The 24,830-nt window shown below is 52.9% G+C and overlaps 1 protein-coding gene and 2 non-coding genes across 3 annotated transcripts; 1 reads left to right on the top strand and 2 right to left on the bottom strand.

The window, feature by feature from the left end:
• Positions 1-22: 22 nt before the first annotated feature.
• On the top strand, positions 23-14,080 carry LOC138165045 (BTB/POZ domain-containing protein 19-like). The gene is given in 9 exon segments (XM_069093143.1): positions 23-214; positions 216-559; positions 7,900-8,119; positions 8,219-8,272; positions 10,220-10,279; positions 11,887-11,955; positions 12,056-12,187; positions 12,409-12,534; positions 12,828-14,080. Coding segments are annotated over 9 exon segments (1,341 nt in total). The 3' UTR covers positions 12,972-14,080.
• A 505-nt stretch (positions 14,081-14,585) lies between these two features.
• LOC138165117 (U5 spliceosomal RNA) lies at positions 14,586-14,701 on the bottom strand. Its single transcript, XR_011169272.1, has one exon. It is a non-coding gene; the product is annotated as a U5 spliceosomal RNA (small nuclear RNA).
• Positions 14,702-18,628: 3,927 nt separating this feature from the next.
• Positions 18,629-18,744, bottom strand: LOC138165118 (U5 spliceosomal RNA). Its single transcript, XR_011169273.1, has one exon. It is a non-coding gene; the product is annotated as a U5 spliceosomal RNA (small nuclear RNA).
• Between the last annotated feature and the right edge of the window lie 6,086 nt (positions 18,745-24,830).

The raw sequence follows: 24,830 nt of genomic DNA, 5'->3' as shown, positions 1-24,830 counted from the left end.
GCGGCGCCGGGCCGGGCGGCACATGGGTCAGGCTGCCCCATCGGTGCCCGAGAAGCTCAGCCCGGTGGTGGCTGCGGCGCAGCCCAGGGTAGGAGGGTGCCTGGAGGGCGGTTCCCGGAGCGCTGGGCGCACCGCCCGGGAGGGGCTGGCCGGGACCTCAGTGACCGGAAGTGACGCCAACCGGGGGATTCCATGCCTAGGGGCTGGGAGCTCTGGGGGGGGCCCGGCCGGGGCTGTCTGGGGCCGGGACCCCCCGCGGCAGCGGCGGCGGCAGCAGCATTTGCCTGGACCCAGCCCGCGCCCGCTGCCGTTCCCGCCAGGAAGGCTCCCGGTCCTGGGCCCGCGGTCGGGTGCGAACTTCTTGCTCAGGCTCGGGCTCGGCTTCGGGCGCGAGCTCGGCCACCGGGCCCATAACCTCGCCCCTCCCAGCCTGGATTATGGGACCTCCGGGAGGGCCGCCAGGCGGAGCTCCGGCCCAAGTTCCGCCCCCCTCGATGCAAGGAGACCCAGCCACCTTCAGGGCCGCCCTGCGGGGGCTGCTCAACTGTGCGCGCTTCAGGTGAGCCCCGGGGCGGGGGCGGCCAGGGCCAGGTGTAACCCCGGGGGGCTTGGGCATTGGCTGAGTGTGCCCTGGGTACCCCGGTGTGAGCGCAGGCTAGCCAAGCCGATGCCCAGGAACAAGGGGCCAGGGGCTGGGGTGCCCCGAGGCAAGTGGTCTACGAGGCACGCGTGTGTCACACTTACTTGTGTGAGACTGGGTGTGTGAGCGAACGTGTGCACCGCATCTGTGCCCGCGGGGACCAGACCCTGGGTGTGCCAGGGGAACGCCCTCTCTCAGCTCTGCCAGGGAGTTCCCTGAGCCGCCAACCTGCCCTTGACAGTGACCACCCCCACCCCCCAAAGCATCCCGGATAAGGGGCCACAGAGTGTGCTTGAAGACTCTCTTCACTGGGGAACCCACTGCCTTCTGTAGCAACCACTTCCAGTTCTGGACGGCTCTCAGTGCTGGGAAGCTTTTTCTGCGATTCAGTCTCTGCAGCTCCTCCCCCCCCCCCCAATAGCTCCTTGATCTGCCCTTTGGGGCCTCACCCAAAAGACCCAGTTTTCTGACCCCTGACAGTCCCAGGGGGGATTTGAACACACCTCTCTGAACCCCCCCCCCCCAAACTTGGCCAGCTCCTTCCCAGTCCTTCTCCCCTGCCCATCTAAGCCATCCTCCCCAGGCTCTGAAACCAGATCACCCAAAACCAAGCAGTTTCCCAGGAGTGTTTGGCCCCAGGCCTAGGTGAGGAGGACTCTCCCCTCTTTGTTTCTGGAAACTCAGGCTTTTTAAGGCAGCCCACGTTCCCACTCAGTGTCTTACTGGAATCTGAAAGGATCTTTGGAAGTCAGCAAGTCCAACTTTCCCATTTTACAGAGCAAGAAATTGAGGCAGGTGAGGAAGGGACTTGGCATAAGGGAAGGAGCATAAACTTTAGAGTCAGGGACCTGGGTGTGTTGTTTGTTCTGCTCGGGGCCCTTGCTTGTCTCAATCTAGGCTTCTGTACATTCTCCAGCTCTGGCAGAGGTGTGGGCACATGAGACCTAGACACAGCGAGGCTGGTGGACAGTACTCTGCTTCACCAGGGAGAAGAGGTCAGGAGACATCTGACAGGGGTAGGGCCAGGACCACAGTGGATGGTGGAGAGGAGCTGTCCAGCTCTCAAGAGGGAGGGGCTCAGAGTCACCTAAGGAGCTCCATGATGGCAAGGTATAGAATATACAAGCCTAACTCTGGCCTCACTGTCCCTGGCATCTCTGCCCTGTGAGTCTCCTGCTCGGCTCTGCTTCCTAAAGAAGCCAAGCTTGCCAAAGCATCTGACTCATAGCATGGGGAAAGCATTATGCTCCCCATTTTACAGAGGAGGAAACTGAGGTTCAGAGAAAAGGTTGTACACAATAAGTAGCAGACTTGAATCCAGTCCAGGTCTTCAGACTCCAAACAGCAAGAAGCATGCTTAGATATCACCCAGCTCAGCACTTTAGGTTACAGATGGGAAAACCAAGGGCCAGAGAGGGAACACAGAAAACTGTCCTGTGTGGCCATGGCCACAGACACAACTAAGTAGCAGAGACAGGTTCAGGGCTCTCTCCACGTATCAAGAGCACGTTTTTTGTTTTGTTTTGTTTTGTTTTTGGAGAATTTATTGTGTGCTGCCTGGAGTAATGAGCTCCCCTTCCTGGAGGTATCCTAGCAGAACCTGCATGACCAAGCTCACTGAGGATTTATTTCAGATATGTCTTGGATAAGAGACTCTCAGGGCTTTTCTAACTTTCTGGTTCCATGATTCTGATTCTACAGGATTCTGGGCAGTAGGGAATGTCCCCACCCTTGGCAGAAGTACCTTTGTATGAGTCCATGCAGTATCAAACCCAGTGCTGGGACAGTCTGTTGTCCTGGTGGGAGGGAGGGAGATGGGAAAGAGGAAGGATAAAGCCACCAAGATGGGGGGGGGGGGGGGTGGCAAAGAAAGTTTCTCAGAGGAGAGGGAATCCTGACCATGGAAGGAAAGGCAGAAATGTCTAGGTTGTACTTAGGGAGAGAGGACCTGTTTGCTTGGGACAAAGGGAGCCTAATTGGGGAAGGTCTTGAATGCCAAGCTAAGGAGTTTAGAGAGTGGGGTATGACATCATGAAGCCAGTGATGAAGAAAGGCCAGTGTGGTGGCCCTGGGGAGGAAAGATTGGATAAAGGACTTGAGGCTGGAGGCAAGTGACTCAGGTTTCAGTCTTGGTGACTCAGAGGACAGAGGAGGCTTGTGGGAGGAAGAAAATGAGCTTGGGGCTGGATGGAGATGAGGATACCCTGCTGAATCTGGGCAGGGGTGCCACTGCTGAGTGGTGAGGTCCCCCAGAAACTGCGAGCATGAGCCCGCCACCTTTCCCTGGGCTAGCTCAGGACTGTCCAGCCCCTGGGCAGAAGGCAAAGATTTGGGGGCCACCCTCTTGTTATTTGTTCCCACTTCAGCTGTTCTTCCTGAGAGGGAGAGTGGGAGTGTCCCCCTCTAGCTTTCTGCTGTCTCCTGCTCCTCACTAACACTCCCCTAATTCAGACTGAGGCAGCTCCCAAAGCTTACACACTCCAAGATCTTCCAGTTTCCCTGTGGGATAGAGGATGTCTGTATGGGTCTACTTTGGCGCTTTCCTTGTCCTTGACTCTGGCTGGCTCTGGACATGACTGGGTCTGCCTGCAGGAGCTTAGCCTTTCCTCCTCTACACAGTTTCACAATCTAACCAGGGCACCTAACGGCACACTCATTTTTGAGGCAGAAACCATGGGTTTGGTTGTCCAGATGGAGTCTTTGATAGATAGAAGGGTATGGCACCAGGTGATGTCTAGGGGTGCCTAGCACCCAGGAAGCTTCCTGATTGGGTCATTGACTGTGCGGGGAGGGCTCTGGACTGGGAATAGGCAGCCCAGGACCAATAGGGGACAAGAGGAGAGGGGGTGACTGACTCTTCTGGGTCATCAAAGACTGATCCTTCCATATGTGCTGGGAGGAGGCCTTAGGAAAGGAGGAGAGACCTGTCCTGCCCTCAAGGAGCACATAGTGTAATCTGGCTTCATGCCTGGAGGCTGGAAGCCTGCTTTGTTAGCATCTGACCCTGGACAAGTCATCTAGCACTCTGTGGATTGGTTTCCTTGCTTGGATCACGAGGGGCTTCAGCTGGATTTTCTCATCCAGCTTTAACATTCTGGGACTAATTGTCATTCTGCATTCCTCCCATGTGCCCAGCTCTATATCTGGCACCAATGGGGTTACTCTTCGTTCTGAGAAACAGCATAAATACAGGATGGGGGAGGCCACAGATCTGGAGGTTTAGGGGACTCCAGGCTCAATATAAATAAGGAGTTTGGCATGGTAGATGGGAGGGTTAATGGCCAGAGCTTCCAGAAGTAGGGAGGCCATGGTCCCCATGAGTTCTGCCTGGGGCAGATCTCCTCTGCAGTGCTGTGGTCAGTCCTGGGCATCCCAGACTAGGAAAGATGCAGCTGAGGGACAGTGTGTCCAGGGGAAGGGCCTGGAGTCCTCTCAGGAGAATCTATTGGAGGAACTGAACATTTTTAGGCTGGAGAAGGGAAGACTCAAGAGGAAAGACATGTGGAAGACCTCCTCATGTAGTAGAAGGGTCAGATCTGTTCTGTTTGGCCCCTGAGGGCAGAATCATTGTCAAGAGGCAAATTTAGGACCCATTTATGGAAGAACCTGGTCACCATGAGAGCTGTCCCCAAGTGGAGGGGCTGCCGCTGGAGGGGGTGAGGTCCCCATCACTAGAGGTCTGTAAGTAGAGGCTGAATGTCCCCTTGTTAAGAAGCTGCAGATAATAGGGACTCTTGGTCAGTTCTAGGTTGAATCCAACATGGCCTCTGAGCCTTCTTCTGTGGTCCTGTCCTCCAAGGCTTTACATGCTATGATACCATGGGTGCCTCAGATTCTGAAGGCAGGCCAGGGAGGATGGTGATTGGTGTGGGCTGAGCTGTCAGAAGCCCAGTGCCAGGAAGCAGGGCAGAGCAGGACAGGACCGGACCAACAGGTTGCTTCCCCCACTTTCCCTGAGGTGCTTGTCCCCAGCTGTCTCCCGGGTCTTGGTTGGTTTTCCTGTCTGGGGCCCAATTGGGTAGGGCCCTGAGCAGGCCAAGTCCAGGGAAGTGCCAGGATGGGAGAGGGTAGAAAGGGAGGAAAGGGACCCGATTCTAGGTGGGAGGTAGGTCAGCTTGGTTCTTTCTTGGGCTAGCCCCTGCTCTTCTGCTCCAGGCAGGACAGGGGTGCTACCCTGAACTCAGCCTCAGGGTGATGGACCCTGGCAGCTATGCCCCTGGCCCCATCCTCTAACTGCCACTGAAAGACACTGGAGTTCTCAGCATTCTTGCTGAGGGGGAAGGACCCACTGGGTCAGACAACCTCTGGTCCAGCCTGGGCCCCCTCTCCTCTTCCCTCCAGTGGTAGCGAGAGTGGCACAGGATTTGGAATCAAGGGTTTTGGGTTCCAGTCTTGGCTTTGCCACTTATTACCTGTAGGATTTTTCGGTGTCTCTCTGAGGGTCTTAGACAAGATGGCTGGTTTCCCTCCTTTCCAGTCCCCCCCACCCCGCCCCGCCTGGGCTCCAGATGGGCTGGTAAGGTTTGGGAACAGAGACGCAGTGCCCTGGCATGGGCCTACGAAGGTCAAATTCAGTGACTTTTCCCTCTTTTCTCCTTCTGCCACACACAGATGGGGCCTGCCAGTGCTCCTCCCCCTTCCTTGGAGGGTTGGCAGCTGGGCTCCTCTCCTCCTTGGCCTACTGGAGAGCTCTGCGTCTCCTGCCACCCTGACCAGCTGGGCTCCCAGCCCTGGAGACTCCACTGGACAAGGTAGCCTGGGAGTTCTCAAAGGCTGCTTGCAGCTGACAGAGACCTTGGAACCACCAGGCTCATCAGACCCAAGCTAGAGAATCCAGGGCTTGGGAAAAGCAGTGAAGGATAAGCTTCGGGGGAGACACTGGGCAGGCCAGCATCACTGCTGCCCTCCTCCTCCTCAGACCCTGAGCTTGGGTGCCACCTCTAGGCAGGGCAGAGGGGGCTGAAATCCAGGTCAGTGGAACAATAGACAAGTCTTTCTAGCTTTGTGGGTAATGTCTGGGTTTTGTGCAGAGTCAGAAGACAAGAAGAAGGGGTGCCTCATGTACCCTTAGGAGGCAGGTTAGCCATTAATGAGAAGTTCAGTGTCAATGTCAGCTTGGCAAGAGATCTCCAGTGGAGTGCCCTAAGGATCTGTGCTGAGTCCTAAACGGTTTAACATTTTTTGTCTTTTTTTTTTGGAGGCAACCAGGGTTAAGTGACTTGTCCAAGGTCACACAGTAAGTGTCTGAGGACAGATTTTAACTCAGGTCCTCCTGACTTCTGGGCCGGTGCTATATCCACTGAACCACCTGGCTGCCCCTGTTTTAACATTTTAATCAATGGCTCAGAAACTGGTATAGAGCAAACATTTATCATATCTTTAGATAACACACAGAGCTGGCACATGAGTGACATAGGACCCAAATTAATTTTGACAGGCAATAGCATTGAGCCAAACCTAACAGGACAACTTCATTAGAGACAAATGAGTCTCAAAAATCAGCTTTACCAAATGAAGAGCTCAGGAGAGTGGTTAGACAGCTCTTGCTCTGAAAAAGATCTGGGGGTTTGAGTGGACCCCAAGCTCAACATGAGTCATCTGGGTGATGGGGGCAGCCAAGAAAAGGAATTTAACAATTCAAAGGGCTTAGGTAGGAACATGGAATCTCCTGCCCAGATTGACCCTGCCTTGGTCAGTCAGTCAATTAGCAGGTCAGGTGTCATCTGCATCATTGGATGGTGACAGGCCTTGAGTCCTTGTCACACCGGGGGCACACAATCACTCTCCTCAAGCATCCCCAGGCTGCCATGTGGAAGAGGGCTCAGCCTTCCTCGGAAGGCAGGAGAAGGACACATGGAGGGGAAGCTACAAAGACTGAGTGAGGCTGGGCTTAGGGGAACCTTCATGCCCTGGGAGCTGTCCCAGGGTGGAAGGTACAGCCTCAGATGGTTGTTGGGACCAAGCTGAGGCTGGATGCCCACCTGTGTGCCCTTTCCATGGCTGTGGATTGGACCCGACGCCTTCTTCCCATTCTAAGAGTCTGTCTGGGTTCTGGCATCTTGAGTGTGATCCTGGAGGGGGTTTGGGCATATGATGATACACATGGCAGTGATGGGCAGCTTAGGCCATCCTACCCCCAGCTCCCAGCCCCAGGCCACCCAGTCTCCCAGGGCTGTAGGTGAGGGGACTCCCTGAAGCTGAGAGGATGGAGGGGCCCCTCTCCCCCGCCCAAGCAGAGGCTACAGCTGCGTCAGCACCACCCCACTGGCTCTGGTGTGGCAGCCCAGGCTTTTCTGATTTCTCTTTAATTCAACCCTCCCCACCTTTCAGAGTATGTCAGGAAAGTGGGCGTAGCCCAGCCAGGTCTCTGGTGGAAACCTGTGGGTGGCAAATTTTACCAGCTTCTCAGCATTTCCTTCCCTCCTCCCTCTGACCCTGGCCCCCAGCAGCCCTGGGTTCCAGCAGCAGGAGCCCCTATAGGGAGGGGCCATCCCACCTAGGCCCTGACTCCAAAGGACCCTTTCCTGGGCCTGAAGTCTGAAACCAGTCCCTCATTCACAACTGATCGATCCAAGGCATAGAGAGGGCAAGGGATTTGTCCAGAGTCACTCAGCTGGGATTTCCAAGATCCAGGGCTCCGTTCCTAGTGCCACTGTCTGGGTCCTGTCCAGGGGAAAGTGAAGTGAAGAGGGCCTGCTGGATGCCTGCAGTACCTTGGGTCCTCGGGTCTAACTGCCCATCCCCACCCCCCAAACACAACCTTAGACAAGATTCATTGTCTGACTAGGAGGGGGTGGAAGGGCCTCCTTGTGACAGAGGAAGCCAGTGAGGAAACGCTGACTTAGCAGCCCCAGGAAAGCTGTGGGCTGTTTTTGCCTTCGAGCTCCCAGGATGCTGGCCCCCATGTGCACCTTTCTCCATCCTGCCTTTCAAAGGTGTTTGGGGATGTGGTGTGTTCAAAGGTGTGGTGAGTCAGCTGGGGAAGCTGGAAAGCGCAGGCCTGGGGGAGGCAGCTGCTCTCAGCCGCTTGCACGTCATTGACTGTCACTGTCGCATGGCTACCCAGGCCACACTGCCGGGCATTCCCGATCATGGCCGCGGTTATGGCCGCAGTCATCGCTGTATTCTAGCTCCTGAGAGCAGGCTCAGTTCCCCAGGGCGGCTCTGCTAAGCCTGGAGGGCTGAGCCCAGGGTGGGAGTCCCTGGGGCCCCCAGCTCAGAGCAGCCCCCATCTCTCCCTGTTTCTCTGTCTGTCCCAGTGATGTGCGGTTCTTGGTGGGCCAAGACCGCAGGGAAGTGCTGGCCCACCGCTGCCTCCTGACCTCCCGCTGTGACTACTTCCGCCAGCTCCTGAGTGCCGAGAGCCCTGGTGGGAGCACCCCAGAGGAGCCTGTAGTCCTGGCTGATGTGCCCCCGGAGGCCTTCTTGATGGTGCTGGAATTCCTCTATACCAATAGCATCACCCTGGACAGGCGCACAGTAGGCAGAGGGGGCCGGGAGGGTGAGGGCAGGGGTGGTGGGGGTCCCATCCCAGGCCCTTCCCTGAGCCGTACGTTCTGGACCCCACCTTACCCACAGGTCCTGGAAGTGCTGATTTCATCCCTGGAATATGGGCTGTCCGAGCTTCGAGAGGTAGGGGGGATGGGGAGGCAGGCTGACAATGCCAGGTAAGGGCCTCCTAGGGCAACCTCCAGTCCTTGGGCAGGTGAGCCACTTCCTGGCCAGGCTGGGCAGGGAGAGGGCACAGGGAGGGGGATGGGATGGGTCTGATGCCGGTACTGGCCTGAGGGGTCTGGGATAGACCCAGAGGGGCAGGCAGGGGCTTCATGGGGAGTGACAGGTCTGGAGGTAGAAGGCAGGGCTTTGAATCTTGGCCCCTTACTCATGCCTTTTGTGATGCCAGAGAACTGGCCCCTCTGCCATTTTCCCATGGTCTGTGCCCTTCCTCACCTCACAGCAACACCACTGTGTCCAGGCCTTGTTTGGTTCCTCTACTTCATTTGCTCAAATGATCTTCTACCAGGCCTGACTGGGTCACTCTTCCCCTTAACTCCAGGGGCTCTCTAGTGCCTCACATAAGATCGGCCTGGTGGCTCAGCCCAGCAGCCCAACCTTGCAGCCTCATCTCCCATCTATTCCTGCATAGAAGACCCCCTACATCAGCCTGAGGCCCTCAGCAGAATGGCTGGCACTGATGGACCCCATGTGCCATAATTGTGCCATGATCAGACATTACCATGAATTCAGGAAACCCATTAAATGCAGCAGCAGCAGCTAAAGCCACTGGTCCTATGGGGCCCCCAGATCCAGAAGCCCCGCTCAATGTGCTGTCCCTGAATAATTCCCCCCTCCACACCTTTGCACCCTCTGACCTCCTGTCCTAGCCCACCTTTGCACCCTCTGACCTCCTCCTGGCCTAGCCCACCTTTGTACCCTCTGACCTCCTCATCTAGCCCACCTTTGTACCCTCTGACCTCCTGGCCTAGCCCACCTTTGCACACTCTGACCTCCTCCTGGCCTAGCCCACCTTTGCACCCTCTGACCTCCTGATCTAGCCCACCTTTGCACCCTCTGACCTCCTGGCCTAGCCCACCTTTGCACACTCTGACCTCCTGGCCTAGCCCTCCTTTTCACCCTCTGACCTCCTCCTGGCCTAGCCCACCTTTGTACCCTCTGACCTCCTGGCCTAGCCCATCTTTTCACCCTCTGACCTCCTCCGGGCCTAACCCATCTAAATCATATTTCTTCAGTCTGAAGGTGATTCAGAGGCCTCAAGTCCCAAGAGCCCCAGTTCTTAGGAACATTTCCTGTGGCAGACCCTACTCACCCCACCCCTACCCCACATATCTACTGTACAATTCAGATCCTATATACCCAGCAGGGACTAATGGTTCCCTTTGGTAATCCAGGGAACAGCCAGCCAGCTCCCCAATCTTCAGCCCCTCCCCTAGAGCCTTCACTCACTCCGTGGAGGTGCCTTCACCTTTTTCCAGTTTGCTCAGAATGGGCAGAGAACATTCCTTATACAGTTGGGGCTTGAGTAACATGGTCTTTGAAGAGTGAGGATCACAGATTTTAGGCAGGAAAGGACCTTTTGTTTGTTTGTTTTTTTGGAGGGGGGAAGGCAGGGCAATTGGGGTTAAGTGACTTGCCCAAGGTAACACAGCTAGTTTTGTGCCAAGTGGTTGAGGTTGGATTTGAACTCAGGTCCTCCTGACTCCAGGCTGGTGCTCTATTCACTGTGCCACCTAGCTGCCCCTGGGACCTTGTTTTTTAGACGAGGGACGCAGCTACTAAGACAGGGCCAAGATTTGACCGAGGTCACATAAGGAGCAGGATTTAAACCTAGGTGTGGTGCCTTCATGTCCTTTGTTTGGGGCCAGCCTGGGAGAGGTCTGCAGTCCCCCCAGAGGTCACTGACACCCAGCCCTCTGTCACTGCCTGAATGTGGGGGTTCCCTCTTTCTGGGACATATCATGGTATTCGAGGGAAGGGGGAGCAGCGGGGCAGGGGTGGGGGTGTTAGTGAGTGTTTGTCTTCTTCCCTCTCCCCAAACCCCTGCCTCTGTCTCTACCCCAGCTGTGTGTGGAATTTGTGGTGCAGAACCTGGATGTGGAGCTGGTCTGTGAGGCCCTACAGGTGAGTCTAGATCCCCAATCCCCTCCCCCCCCTTCCCCACCACACACACACCCCCACCTAGCCCCAGCCAGGTGAGGAAGAGAAAGCAGGGTCCCAGCAGGCCTCATGATTCTGATCACAGATGGGAGCATAGAGGTGGGGGGGGGGGCTGGGGATCCAGTGTCAGAAGGGTGATTTGTCAGCCCTGGGCAGGTCCTCATTGGAGTGCCCTTTGGTCTCTGCACCTGCAGCAGTTTCTCACCCTTTGAAGCCCAGTGCCAGAGCACTGACCTCCCTTGACTATAGTGCAGATAGCCTCTTTCTGGTCTTTCTCTTGGTCTCCTAGACTGGGAGCCCCCTGAGAACAGAGCCTGAGGCTGCTTCTGTCCCCCTTAGATTGGGAGCCCCCTGAAGGCAGGGTCTGAGGCTGCTCCTCTGTGCCCCCAGACTAGGCACCTCCTGAGGGCAGGAGGCAGCTTGTCATGCCTCTTTCTGAGGTCTGTACCTGGTGTATGTGTGTGTGTGTGGGGGGGTGGTGAGGCCAGGGCCCTGCCCAGCTGGCTGTTGTGAGGATGGGCAATGCCTGTGAAGGCTCCAGGGGTTGGCCTCTGCCCTGGCCTCTTGTTAAGGCCAACACAGCCCTAAGGATTGCTCACCCAGGCTAGGAACCCCCTTAGCAGGGTCAGGCGCTCAAGCCCCAGGGCTAAGAATAGCTGTAACCCTCCCAACCTTCACCTTTCACCGCTTCCTGTTGTGATAAACAGGTGGCTGTGACTGAAGCTTTATGAATTGAGCCCCTCAGCCTGCTGCCCTTTTTCCATTTTTGTCCATTTCCTCCATTTGTAAAATGTATCCAACCCAGGCTTTGCCTCTCCATCCCTCCCCCAGATGTGTAGAGGGGCCATGGGGTCGGAACACCTCAGTTTGTCCTTAGTCTATCTGTGTCATGGGCAGGATCCGGATCGCTGCCTTCTCTACCCCCCCCCCCCCCTGTTGTTTGGAAAACACAGTAGTGAACCAGAACGCCCCATAGCCCCAGCTGGGGTGGTTATGAATAATTCCTGGCCTGGAAATGAAGCTGTCCGGGCTTCAGTGCCCATGCTACTTCGTGGCTCCTCCCCTCTGGGTCCCCACCCTCCATCTGGGGTGCAAACCGTGTCTGCCAGAGGGAGGTCCGTCCCCAGCTCTCCCATGAACCCTTTGGGCTTGCCTGGAACCAGGAGCATCCACAGATGGACTGCTTTCCTTCTCTGGAAGATGAGGGGGTTGGACCTGCAGGCTTCTAGGGCCTGGGTCCTGCTCTGAAACTGTGTTCCCATGATCCCCTGCTAGGAGATATTCCCACTCCCTCCCATTTCACAGGAAGCATTTGTTAAGGGTGCCAGGAGAGGTTTTACGAATATTTCGTTTGGCCCTCACACCCTGGGAAAGAGATGCTGCTTTAACCTCGTTTTAGAGGGGAAGACACTGAGGTAGGAGTTAAGTTTCTCGGCCAGGGTTCCAAAGCTGGTAGTGTCTAACAGCAGATTTGAACTCAGGTCCTCCTGAGAGAGGCTAGATTGGAAGCCTAGTCTCCCATCTTTGGGGGCAGCCCCAGCTTGAGCCTCATCTGTGTGTGTCTTGGACAGGTGGCAGTGACCTTTGGGTTGCGGCGATTGAGGGAGAAGTGCCTGAATTTCATCGACAGTCACGTCCAGGTACTGCCAAGCCTGCCTAGCCCCGGGGGGAGTGGGGAGCAGAGGGCAGCAGGGAGGGAGGGAGAGAGGGGACGGATCTGAGCCCGGGCTGCCTTGGTAGGACGTGCTGAGGACCCCAGCCTTCCACGAGCTGTCGCCGGCCGCCTTGATTCCGGTGCTGCGCAGTGACCACCTGGCAGTGGACGAGGCCGAGCTTGTCGCTGCCACCCGCCACTGGGCAAGGGTCAGCTCGGTGAGAACCCTCTTGGGCTAGTTGCCTGCCCTCTCTAGGCTGCCTCAAGTTCCCCGAGGGGAGTGGACTAGCTGATTTCTGAAAAAGCATCCCAGCGGAGACCCGGGCAAGATTCGGGGGAGGCGGGAGCTCCAGGGCCGCCCCAGGGCAGAGCGGGGTAGGGGACAGGGCTGGAACTACCCGAGATGAGAGGCCTGGGCGGGGGCGGGGCTCTGTTTCAGGCGGTACTGGAGCAGCCGATGGTCCAGGTGGCCCAGTCCGTGGTGGGAGAACTGCGGTTGCCTCTACTGTCTCCCTCCGAGCTGAGCTCACTGGAGGAGCAAAACCGGGTCGAGCCTTTCATACCGGTAAGGGACAACTCCCTGCAGCCTCTGGAGAACCACTCGTTGGCTGTCAGACCCGGCCTCTCCACCCAAAAAACCCCTACTGTAACGCCCCCATAGGGAGCCCCTACCATGAGACTCCCCAGCTCCTGCCACAGACTGCACAGTCCTTATTGTGCATCTCCCGGGGAGCCCCTATTGTGTGTCCGCTGGCAGTGTTCCTTTCAAGGAGTCCCTCCAGTGCACTTCCCCCAGGGAGCCCCACCCCCAACCTCCTGTGCGCTCCCCCCTGACAGTACACACCCTCCATCCTCCAGGTAGAGCAAATTGCCGAGGCCTGGAAGTGCCATGCCCTTCGCCTGGGAGAAACGACCCGGGGCATCCAGAGCCGCCGCCGAAAGGGGACCACGCCCCGCGAGCACCACCGCTTCCTAGAACTGCAGCCCAAGGGACCGAGTTAGGCCGGGTCGCGCCCCACAGACCCCTAGAGACTGAAAAACAGCTGCCGGCATCCTCTTCGCCAACGGGCGCTACAGCTCCCGGCATCCTCCAGGCTGAACCCCCCCCCCTCCCCATTTGAACACCTAGACCCAGGATTACAGCTTCCAGCACCGTCTGCGGGCTCTTTGACCCGGACTGGAGTTGGGCCAGAATAAAGACTTCAGCCTGCGGCTGCGGCTATTGTTGCAGCCAAGCCCGTTCCCCGATCTCTAAGCGCCAGGTCCTTGATTTCACTGCCTGCATTAAATTCCCAAGATTTTTTAATCTTTCCCCTCCCCCCCCCTTCCCTGGGGCAAGCTCCAGGTCACACAGCTAGTGCGTGGCAAAGGCAGGAAACCTGGTGTTTCGTCCTCTAGCCCAGAGCTCTCCCCTTGTCTCGGTACATTCTAGCTCGTCAAAACCCATGAACTCCATCTCCATTTCTACGCTGATGACTCCCAGGGCTACACACGAGTTATCTTGTAGACACATCTCCATCGGGATGTGCGGTCGACATCTCAAGTTCAACGCGACCCAAACTGAACTGGTTATCGCCCCCCACTGTACAGGGCATCATCTTCCCAGTCACCTAGACCTAGAATTTTCCCTGTAATCCTTGCTCTCCCTCCCTCACCATAACCAGTCCATCAAATCTTGCAGTGCCTATATCCACAACATTTCCCGAACCTGCCCTCTATGTTTAAAGCAAATTTTATTATCAGCTCAGTAACCACCTACAAAACAACCACTAACTCCAGACGGTATCACAGGAAGAGGACCCGTGAGATGTACCAAAGAGCCTACGGCAAAGCCCCGCCCTTAGGGGCCCTTGGCCTCACCCCAGCTCCCTCTTGTCTGCCCTGTCAAGTTCCTTCTATTTTTCGTCTGCCGGATTCTCTGCTTGGCCTAATTGTATGCTGAGTCTTCCCCCGTGACCTTCCACGTATCGGTTTTACGTGTTTGTCATTTTGTCTGGCACTATAATAATATTCCCTGACGCTCACGGGCCTCTCGATTCAGACATTCCGCAGTTGGGCACGTGGGTGGTTTCCATTTTTTCATTATTACGAATAAAGCTGCTAGGAATATTTTTGTGTTGTCTTTAACAACATACATAAGCTAACGTCCCAGACGCGAGTTTACAGGGATCAGTGAGCCTGATAAGTTCTGTCTGTGGATCATCAGACCACCCTTCAGTAACCCGGAACTAGTTTCAGCTATACCAACTAAATAGGGTTAAACCGTCGTTGGCCTCTTCCATTCTTATCCACCCTTCGAAAAGCAACTTAGCAAACAAAGCACGGACAGCTAAGGGGTGCTGAGAGTCTGGGATCTGGCCTATACGTTTTGCGCACATTTTAAGTTTCACAACTTACACCCCTTTTCAGCTAAAAAAAAAAAAAAGGTTTGGTTTTACAATATAACATCAAATCTCTCAACTTGGTAGGATAACACTCTTACAGTTTGTAAAAACCTTGTTTTCGAAGATTTGTACGATTGAATCATAACACTACCTTCCACGCCACCTAATGGCGAAGCGGGAAGTGCTAAGAAAGCATCACACTGTATTCTAATTTTAGAACTTTTAAAGTGTAAGCCTCGCGTAAACGAGGCCTCAAAAAATTAGTTAAAAACTCTTAACTGTTCCTCTCCACGGAAATCTTTAGTAAAAGGCGAAAGATTTATACGATCTGAAGAGAAACCAGAGTATACCTACGTTTTCGTCCCTGCCTGGCCCTGCAGCGACCATATCGGGTAAGCTCATGGTGACCTTTCTCCCCTCAGGAAGACAATGGGTCGTTCATTCTTCTTCAAGAATCCACGCGCGATAGTCCTGCTCAGGACGGACCCTGAACCCTTGATGCTGGAAAAGAGCCACTTGCAGACGGCCGAATGAGGAGAGCCTGGACACGGTGCATTGTGGGTATGCAGATGAGCTCGGTCGCTGCTTCAGTTGCCGGCATTGTCAGTCTTCTGTGCGACGCTCACCTCTCTAAAGCTGTCCTCCCCCTCTCCCTGGAGCCCTAGCTTAGTAAGGAAGAGTAACAGGCCCAGAGAAGGCCAGGAGGCTGCCCAAGGTCACACAGCTCATGGGTGACCGAGGTAGGTCTCTTTTGTCCCAGATGGACGCTCTGTCCACAGCTCCTGGCTGCTTCCTCTCCCTTCCTCCCGCGATCCCACCCAACCGCTCTCCTCACTTTAACCTCCCTCCCCATCTCTGCTCTGGCCGCTTCGGTTTAGGTTCCCCAGCCTGGAGACCAAATGCATTCCGTTTCAGTCTTCTCCCGACATCTCATAGGCACAGTCGGAGGGGCTTGGTCAGCAAGAAACCAGGTGGCCCACTGGGTAAAGAAGATCGGAGTTCAAATTCGATCGTAAACACTTTCCAGCTGTGTGACCCTGGGCAAGTTACTTGACTTTGGTCTGCCTCAGTTTCCTCAACTGTAAAATGGAGATAATAGTACTACCTCCCAAGGTTGCACTGTGCCTGGCATATGGTAAGTGACTGATAAATGTGGATTACACTACCTTTCCTCTCTTTGCCTCCAGACCTTCCAGAGTCCTCTCAGTTCACATGGCAGTGATGGGGAGAGGAGGGGAAGTAGATAAAGAGAGGGAGGAGGGAGGGAGGGGAGAAGGGAGAGGGAGAAAATTCAAAATCTTATGGAAGTGAATGTTAAAAACTAAAAAGAAATAAATAATTAAAAAAGAAAGAAAGAAAGAAGACCATGACATCAGGGAGGTGATGCCATGACATATAGGTAAATTGGATTTAAGTGAGGCAGGCTGTGCAAGGTCACCAGCCTCACTTTCTCCTCCAGAGCCATCTGGGTCCAGTGGCCAGCTATGGATCAGGATGACTGGGGATGGCCCAGGATGTAGCGGGAGACCTTGGCCTTTTCAAGCTAAGGTCTTTAACAGGCCTCAGTTGGGACAGCAAGGAAGCCAGCTTGACTAGACCAAAGTGAATAATAAATAAGGCTCAGGGATCAAAGCTAGAAGCCCTGACGTAACCGGTTGTAGAAGAAGCCAACAGCCAAGGACACTTCTTGAGTGGATCAGAGCAGTCCTTTGGAAAGAAGATGACTTTGGCAGCTGTGTGAAGAAGGGAGGAAGGGGAGAAAGGGCACAGAGTAGGCCCTGAATAGCTGTTTTTCTGTTCATTTCTTTCCTTAGAGCTGGAAGGGACCACAGATGCCTCCTGCTCATCTCTCCTCCTTCATCTCTGTCTCACATGATGCAATGACCTCAATTCTCACGAAGTGTTCAGGTGATCCTGGTCCCTCCCATCTGCTCCAGCACTCCATCCCCTCTCTCGATTATTTTCAATCTCTCCTTCTCTACTGGCTCATTTCCTACTGCCTGCAAACATGCTTATGTTTCCTCCATCTTGATCCTCCCATCCCTGCTAACTATTGTCCAATGTCTCTTCTGCCCTTTGTAGTTAAACTCCTTGAAAAGGCATCTACAACTTGCACCTCCTCTTCCTCTCCTGTCACTGTCCTTTTAACCCCTTACAAACCAAACTGACATGATCATTCCACTGCTCTCTCCAAAGTTACCAAGGATCTCTTAGCTGCCAAATCCACTGGTCTTTTCTTTATCCTCATTCTCCTCGGCCTCTCTGCAGCCTTTAACACTGTGGCTCACCCTTTCCTCCTTGAGATTCTCTTCTTTCTTGGTTTTTGGGACAACCCCCACCCCCCTTCCTGGTTCTCTTCCTCTCTGACTACTGCTTCTGTCTCCTTTGCTAAATCTCCCCCATTCCCCCAGATCACACCTTCTAACTACAGGTGTCTCTCAGGGTTCTCTCCTGGGTCCTTTTCTCTTTTTCCTCTGTAGTATTTCACTAGGTGATCTCATCTACAGATTTATGTATTATTTATTTATGCTAATAATTCTCAAATCTACCTTTCCTGCCCCAGCACCACCTTCTCTCAGCACCTCTAATCTCTAACTGCTTTTCATTCATCCCAAACTGGCTGTCTAGTAGACATCTTAAACTCAATATGCCTCAAATTGAACTCATTCTTTTTCCCCCCTAAACTATTTATTCCCCCTCCCTTCTATGTTACTTATGCATATATTATACACTACCCTTCCAATTCCCAGGAGACCATCCTGGACTCCTCCCTCTGGCTCACCTGCCATGTCCGAGATGCTGCTAAGACCTGGAGATTTCACCTTTGCCCATCTCTCAAATACGCCCCCTTCTCTCCTCTGGCCCTCATCACCCCATGCTTGGATTATTGTAATAACCAGGTGGGGTGGAGAGTTGCCCGCTCTCTCCCCAGTCCTCTCTCACCCCTCCAATTCAGCTGCCATTCTGTCCTGAAGTGATTTCCCTAAAGCACAGTTCTGACCATGTCACAATCCTTACTCAGGAAACTCCAGTGGCTCCCTTTCACCTACAAGAGCAAGTACAAAAGGCGCGGTCTGACATGGAAAGCCCTTCATAACCTGGCCCCCTCCTTCTTTTCCAGTCTTCTTACACTTTACTCGGAAACACGTCCTCTTGATCTAGTACATCAGGCCTCCTGACTATTCCTGTAGCAAGACCCTCCATCTTTCCGATCTGGTTATTTTCTCTGACTGTCCCCTGTGTCTGGAAAGCTCTCCCTCCTCCGAGCTAATGCCCTTTAAGTACCAAGTAAAAGCCTTAAACCCTCTTAATTCCAGTGTTTTCCCTTTTTATTTCCTATTTATCTTTTTGACTTTGCATATCTTTATCTGTATATTGTCTCCTCTATTCCAATGTAAACTCCCTGAGGACAGGGCCTCTGGCACTCAATAAATGCTGATTGATTGATTGAGTTTAAATCCAGCCTCAGACGACCCTCATTACTGAACTTTGTGACCTTGGCAAGTAATATAATCTGTTTCCTCAAGATTCAGTTAATCATAATAATAGCATCTATTATTACAGGTTACTCCTACAACTCCCAGGGTGGTCTTCAGGATCAAATGAGATAATTGACCATTCTCATGCCTTCGTGGTCTTTACCGAGTCCCGCTAGTAATATAGCACTTCATAAAGTTCATAAAGAGCTTTCAATGACTAAGGGGTTTTGATCTTCCCTGCGAAGGTTAGAGATCGGGTGACCATTTTAAAGATGAAGAAACAGGCTGAAAAGAGTTACCTAGGTGACTTGTCCAGAGTTACATGCAACCAGTGAGTACATAAATATCTGGGTAGAATTGGAATTCAGGTCCTCTCGAGCCTACCAGATCTGCCCTCTATTTAATTACAATGCCTCTTTTTATAGAATGGAACACGGGAGACCCAAAAAAGCTGTGACTTAGTTACAGATATAGGAAAAAAACAGATGAGAGAAAAAGCCGCTGGTTTTGAAAAGACCAGAACCTTCTGTTCTTCCTACAGAAGGAACAGGAACTACGTAAACGTGCGGTGCAACTTCGCACCACACAACGGCCAGCACTAGGGAATGCTGAGCACACGAAATAATTAAAGAAAATACCCGAATTAAAAGCAGGAAACACTTGCCGTTGAACACCAGCCACCGAATAAATGCAATACAAAGTCTTGTAACAACGCGGACTCCTACTTTCCTGACAACAATGACCACAACAACACTAACATCTAGCTTTCCAACCTGCATTTTCAACGACAAAAAGTAGTCTTGCCAAAGCAAGACCTCAAAAAATTGGTTCCAAACTCATAACTGTTCCTCTCCACGGAAATCTTTAGTAAAAGGCGAAAGATTTATGCGATCTGAAGAGAAACCAGAGTATGCAGATGCTTCTTAGGCTCCCCTCCCAGAGGAGCCCCGGCCCGGGTACAGTCAGGGCGGTTCTCGCCCCGCCGGCTGCACCCCTCTCCCACATGCGAGAAGTTACAGCCCGGGGTCTGATCCCCAGTGTGAAGCAGGGACCCCGAAAAATACTTCGGAGGACGGGGCCGAGCAGCCGGCCTGAAGGAGATGGCTCCCCTAGCAAGGCATCATGGGTATGCAAATGACGGACGCGGCCCCGCCCCCGTAGAGGTCGCCAGCAGGTGTTTCCTGGGAACTGGCGGCTGTAACAGAATTCGCATGCCCGGGGACAGGCGCTAGTTGCTGGTTTCTCAGCTGGAGCCCTTTTACTGATTTAGTAAGAAGACTGAGCCCTAGGCGCGAAGGAGTAGATGAGGGGTGTGCAAGAAAGGAAGAGTCCAGGGCTCAGGAAAGGATGGAGGGGATGCAGCCCAGTGTAGATTGGGGCGTCCAGTGCAGATCAGGAGGTTCAGGGATGGAGGAGATGAGATCTAGTGTGTATGGGATAAAAGGGATGTGGGCCAGTGTAGATGGGGAGGGGTTCAGGGATAGACAAGGGAATGAGGTCCAAAGTAGATGGGAAGGCTGGGATGGGTGGAGGAGGCAGATTTCTGGGTAGTTGGGTCATCCTGACCCTGGGTTCTACTACCTTGATTTCCTCTAGCTGTTCCCCAGAAACCTTCTGTTTTCCCCACCCCTCCCACTTTTGTTAACCTTCCCCCACCCCAATTCCCGTTCCTTTTTTCTAGACCATCTAGACTTCTTTGAGCTGCCTCAGCCTGCTCTCCCATCCCTCTTCTGCTGGCCGACTCCCCCCATATCTCCCCATGGCAGCCTGCCGGGGTCAGGGGCTGACACTGGCCGAGGGGGAGAGAAGGGGTTTCCAGGGTGCAATCTAAAAAGGATCATCACCAAAGGCACCTGGGGACCTGAGACAGCTCCTTTTATCATGAGTGGCACATGGAGGGAATCACCTGCCCAGACTGAGGTCTCACCTGTGTGACTCAATCACCCACTGAGCCCCCTGCATCTAGAGGGGGTCTGCCCAGACTCTGTTGTTTCCCTTCTCTCTGCCACTCCCCCATCAGAGGCTCCTGGAGCCTTCCTCTGTAACCCAGAGTTTGGCCCAGTCCCTGGCAAACAGTAGGCATTGAATCAATGCTTGTTGACCAACTGACTGACTGAAGAGAAATTGAGGAGGGTTGAGATGGGGAGCCCCCAGCTTGGTGGACATCAGCACAGTCTAACTCAAATAGAAAAGGAAATTACCCAAGGAAGGATCCCTGCAGGTGCATATTGACTTAATTTCAAAATGTAATGTTATCTGTTTCGTCCCATTTTTATTCATTTTGTTAAATGTGTTTCCTGACCTCTCCTTCTGGAGACCCTCTGGCAGTTGGAATGAGGTGCATAATCCTGGCCAAGATCTTGAAGGAAAATGGGGCTCTTTTCTACACCCACCTTGCCCCCAGTGTGCAGACATCCCCAGCTTGTGGAGTGCCTGGAGGCAGCACCAGTGATGTGTACAAGCCAGATGGAACTGAAGCTGATTGTTAAATGTTCAGTGTGAGCATTTTCACCTGGGAAATCCCCAAATGCTACAAATCAGGGCTTGATTGCCCAATGTCCAGACTAGAAGAAAGTAATGGAGAAATGCTTAATAATGATTGAATTTAAAAGTGTTTCTGTTAGTACATCCCCCCCCCCCTTTTTTTTTGGAATGAGGCAGTTGTTAAATATTTACTAGGACACCTTGGGCAGCTACTCCCCATTCCCTAACAGGCCACGGCTCTGCAGAAGCATCCCTGTGCTTCCCTTCTATTTCTGTGGGAATTCAGCCCCCATTCGGATCCTTCTCCAGGGCCCTGGCTCAGTGCCTTCCCAGCCCTTCCCTCCCTTTCATCTCAGTAGGTGGAGAGCCCTCCTCCCCTCCTCCCCTCCTCCTGAAGCTTTCCATCCCAGGTCTTCACACCTTCCCTCCAGTGACCAAAAAGTCACCCCCCAGCCCAAGTCCCTTGTGTCCCTATCCCTGGTGAAGTTTGCTGGCCTCCAGAGATGGGCAAGCTCAGTATCCCCTGAGAGCAGCCTGTCCCTTCATGTCTTTTCCAAACCCCAGCCCATTCTGATTGCAGCCAGCCCTCTGCTGGGTGCCCCTGCCTCTGAAGTACTGACTAGCAGGCAGCCTCCCGCCCCCACCCCCTCCCATGCACTGACTTCTCCAGGTTCACTATCACACTGTGGGTGCCTGGCAGCCTCTTTGTCCTGGCTGCCCCCCTCTGGGCAGAGTTCAGTTTGTTTTTATCTCTTCTAAACTGTGGTGCCCCCAACTGCCCTGTCCTCCAGATGAGGTCTGACCAGTGCTGAGGACAGAAAGGGGGGGAGAAAGAAAACTAGCATTTATTAAGCACCTGCTGTATGCTAGGCACTGTGCTAAGTGCTTTACAAGTATTTCATTTGATAGCTGTAGTTGCTATTAACCCCATTTTACAGATGAGGAAACAGAGGCAGACAGAAGTTAAGTGACTCCCTCAAGGTTACACAGTCTGAGGTCAAATTTGAACTCCTGTCTTCCTGATTCCAGACCCAGTGCTCTATCTTTTCTGGCACCACTTAGATACTGGAGAGACCCTCCCCTCCCAGTTCCTAGAAACTGGACCCCTCTTCGTGTACCCCAAGATCCCATGGTGTTTGTTGGTTGCCACATAACCCTGTTCATGTGTGTTGAGGTTGTGGTTCACTGAAACCTTCAGATCTTTTCCAAATAAACTTTTATTGAACCTCCTTTCCACCCAACCTTTCAATGACTTCTTATTGCTTACCTAATTCAATTTTACACTTCTCAGCCTGGACTTTAGGGGCTTCTACAATATTGTGTGCCCCTACTTTTTGGCTTTGTCTATTCCTGCTTCGCTCAGACTCTCTGCCCCTACCCAAACAAGCTACTCTCTGCCTGCTGAACAGAACCTTGGGCTTTCTAGCTTCTATGCCTTTGCTCATACTGTACCCTCCACTGAACCTGCCTTTCCAACGTTGCCATCCTAGCTTCTCCCATTTCTCTTAGATGCTACAGCCTCCCACCCTCTAGCCCAGTAAAAGTTTACACTTTACCCATCTCTGAACGCTTTATAAGGCTGTATTCTAGTTATCCATGTTTGTCCCCTATCCCCTACTGAGGCAAGGGTCCCAGCTTACTGAACTGTGTATGTCCCCTTGGGCTTGGCCCAAGCAGGCACAGAGTCAGTGTTCTGGTGGTCATGGCTCTGAATGCTGCATGGAAAAGGGAATGTGGCTGAACACAGCTGAAGCATCAAGGTCCCCAGAGGGAGAGGTGGACAGGAGGCAACCTGGGTCCAGTAAGACAACCCTGAGGGGGGGAAGGAGAGGGAGAGAGGAGAGAAGGAGAGAGAGAGACAGAGAGAGACAGAGACAGAGAGACAGTCAGAGAGAGAGAGAGACAGAGAGAGAGAGACAGACAGAGACAGAGAGAGAGAGAGAGACAGAGAGCGTGTGCACAAGTGTGCACTGGAAGACCCAGAACCAGTGGAAAGACCATTCAAGATAATAAGGCCTTATTGTGTGCTTGGCCACTACATTCTAAGGACTGGAAGACTTTTGCTTCTGATGATGCAATTGGACCCTTCCCTAGGGAAGGGTCTCCCTAGGAGATTGGGAGCTCCTGGAGGCCAGGGACTGGCCTGCTTTTCTACTTGTACCCTCAGTGCTTTGTACATAGTAGGAGCTTAATAAATGCTTCATTCAATCATTGTTCATTCTTTTATTCTACAGTCTGAGACTGTGAGCCTGCCCAGGCCTTGATTTCTCTTTCCTCATTTGGCAGGTAAGTGGCCCTCCTCCCTCTGGGAGGACCACACAAAGGGGTGGGGCATCCTGCCCCACTAGACCTCTGAGAAATGCAGTAATAGTTGTCAAGCACTCAGCATAGTGCCTGGTGAGCACTAGATGCTTGATAAGTCCTCATTCCCTTCCTTTCTCCCTCTAAGGTCACTTTCTGCTTGATGGGCAGGATTTCATGATGCCCTAACCTGCCAAATGATCAGAATCTTAGGGCTGGGAAGAATCTTTGAGGCCCCTGATTATAACCAATTTATTTCACAGATGAGGAAACTGAGGCCAAGGGACATTAGGAACTTGCTTAATAAAAATAAATATGTCAAATAAATAAACAAAAATAAATAAATCAAATAAATAAAAATAAAGTCAAATAAATAAAAAATACACTAAATAAAAATAAATACATCAAATAAAAAATAAATAAAAATAAATATGTCAAATAAATAAATGTATACATTCAAATGAAACATGGCAAAGCTGTAACCTGAAGCTGGGTCTTTTTGCTCTAAGCCCAGGCTCTCCTAGCTGACGTGTATCCTTGGCATACACCTGAGGGCACCCCTGGGAGCCTGAGGGTGTTTGTGGGTATATTTGCCTTATAGAAACATGATTTCACATTGTTATCCTTTGGTCCCAGAAACTTTCTTATCTATCCAGCTCTACCCAGCTATCATGGGCGCTAGGTGGCGTCATGGTGCATAGAGTTCTGGCCTGGAGGCAAGAAGACTCATCTTCCAGAGTTCAAATCCAGCTCAGCCTTTACTGATGACCCTGGGCAAGTTGTTTTACCCTTTTTGCCTCAGTTTCTCCATATGCAAAATGAACTGGAGGAGGAAATGGCAAACCACTCCAATATCTCTGGCAAGAAAACCCCAAATGGGGTCACGAAGAGTCAGACATGATTGAATGTGGAGATTATAAAGACAAAACAAGACATGATTCCTGGCCTCCTGGGGCCCAGTGGCCGGCTCCAGATCACCTCTTAGGAAAGGTCTCTGTGTTCATCAAGCCTGAGTGAGCATGAGCCAGGCAGAACCCTAAGATCTGTGCCTGGGGCATTGCCAAGGTATCTCCCCCAAGAGAAAGGTTCAGGACAAACCTCAGAAGGTGGGCAAACACCTGTTCCCAGAGGCCAGTGGAGACACTGTTCCCAGAGGTCAGCAAGACACCTACACCTCCGCGGGGGAGCTCTTCCCATGGGTCTCCCACAAGAGCCCCGGGACAGAGCTCAAGGAAGAGTCAGGGGAAGGGGCCGGAATCCCATCTTTCCCATTCCTCCCCTTGGGTTCTGACTCTGGGCTGTTTCTTCATCTGTGAAGGAAGGCGCATTGCCAAAGAAGTCAGGATACTGAGGCAAATTTTCCCAGCCTCCTCTCTCCTTCTCTGTCTCCCAGCGAGGTGTGCCCCAACCTAGGGAGTGGCAAAGGTGTGGGTGATGGCTCAGAGTCAGACAGAGCTGGACAAAGAGAAGGTGGGGACAGGGGGAGCCAGAGGTAGGAGCCAAGGAGGGGGCCAACCAAGGAGGCATGTGGAGCGGATCCCCACCTTCTTTCCCTCTTTTTCCAGGGGACTGAGCTGAATGCCTTTTCCCCAGATGAGCAGTGAACCTTGTGGTTTGGGTTTTTTAGTTTAGTTCCTTGTTTAAACACTTAAGTCTTAATACTGTTAACTATTTCAATGTCCATTACACATCTTATGTAAATAAGATACTGTTAAGCTGCTAACACACTTGCATTATCGTTGAGATGCCTAAGAATAAGGGGTGGGGACATGTCCAAGGAAGGGAGATACTGAAACAGCTATAATTTGCCAGACTGTGATCTCTGGGTGGGGACTCCAGTTACTGATTTATTTTTACAGCTTCCTCTTGTATGGGAAATGTGTAGGAGTGGATACAGCACCAGCAGCTGACTTGTTTCTTTGGGAAGAGAGCCCTTCCCAGAAGGATAGGGCAAGAGAGAGACAAGACAGACAGATACACACACACACAGAGGAAAGGAATGGGGGTGGGGGGAGACAGAGAGAGACACACACAGTGAGAGACAGAGAGAGACAGGCACAGAGAGCAGTGTCACAAAAACCCAGAGAATATCCAGGACCTGGGGCCAAACGCTCCAGGTGGAGGATTGAGAAAAGGCCACTAGATTTTGGCAGTTAAGAGATCCTGTTTCCATTCAATGATAAGGTCTGAAGCAGAGTTGAGGAGAGAGCAGA

This window comes from Petaurus breviceps, unplaced genomic scaffold, assembly GCF_028583685.1.
Source record: "Petaurus breviceps papuanus isolate PSGF00001 unplaced genomic scaffold, PetGlider_PUasm1.0 207, whole genome shotgun sequence".
Taxonomy (NCBI): Eukaryota; Metazoa; Chordata; class Mammalia; order Diprotodontia; family Petauridae; genus Petaurus; species Petaurus breviceps.
This window is presented reverse-complemented; position numbering and strand designations above follow the sequence as displayed.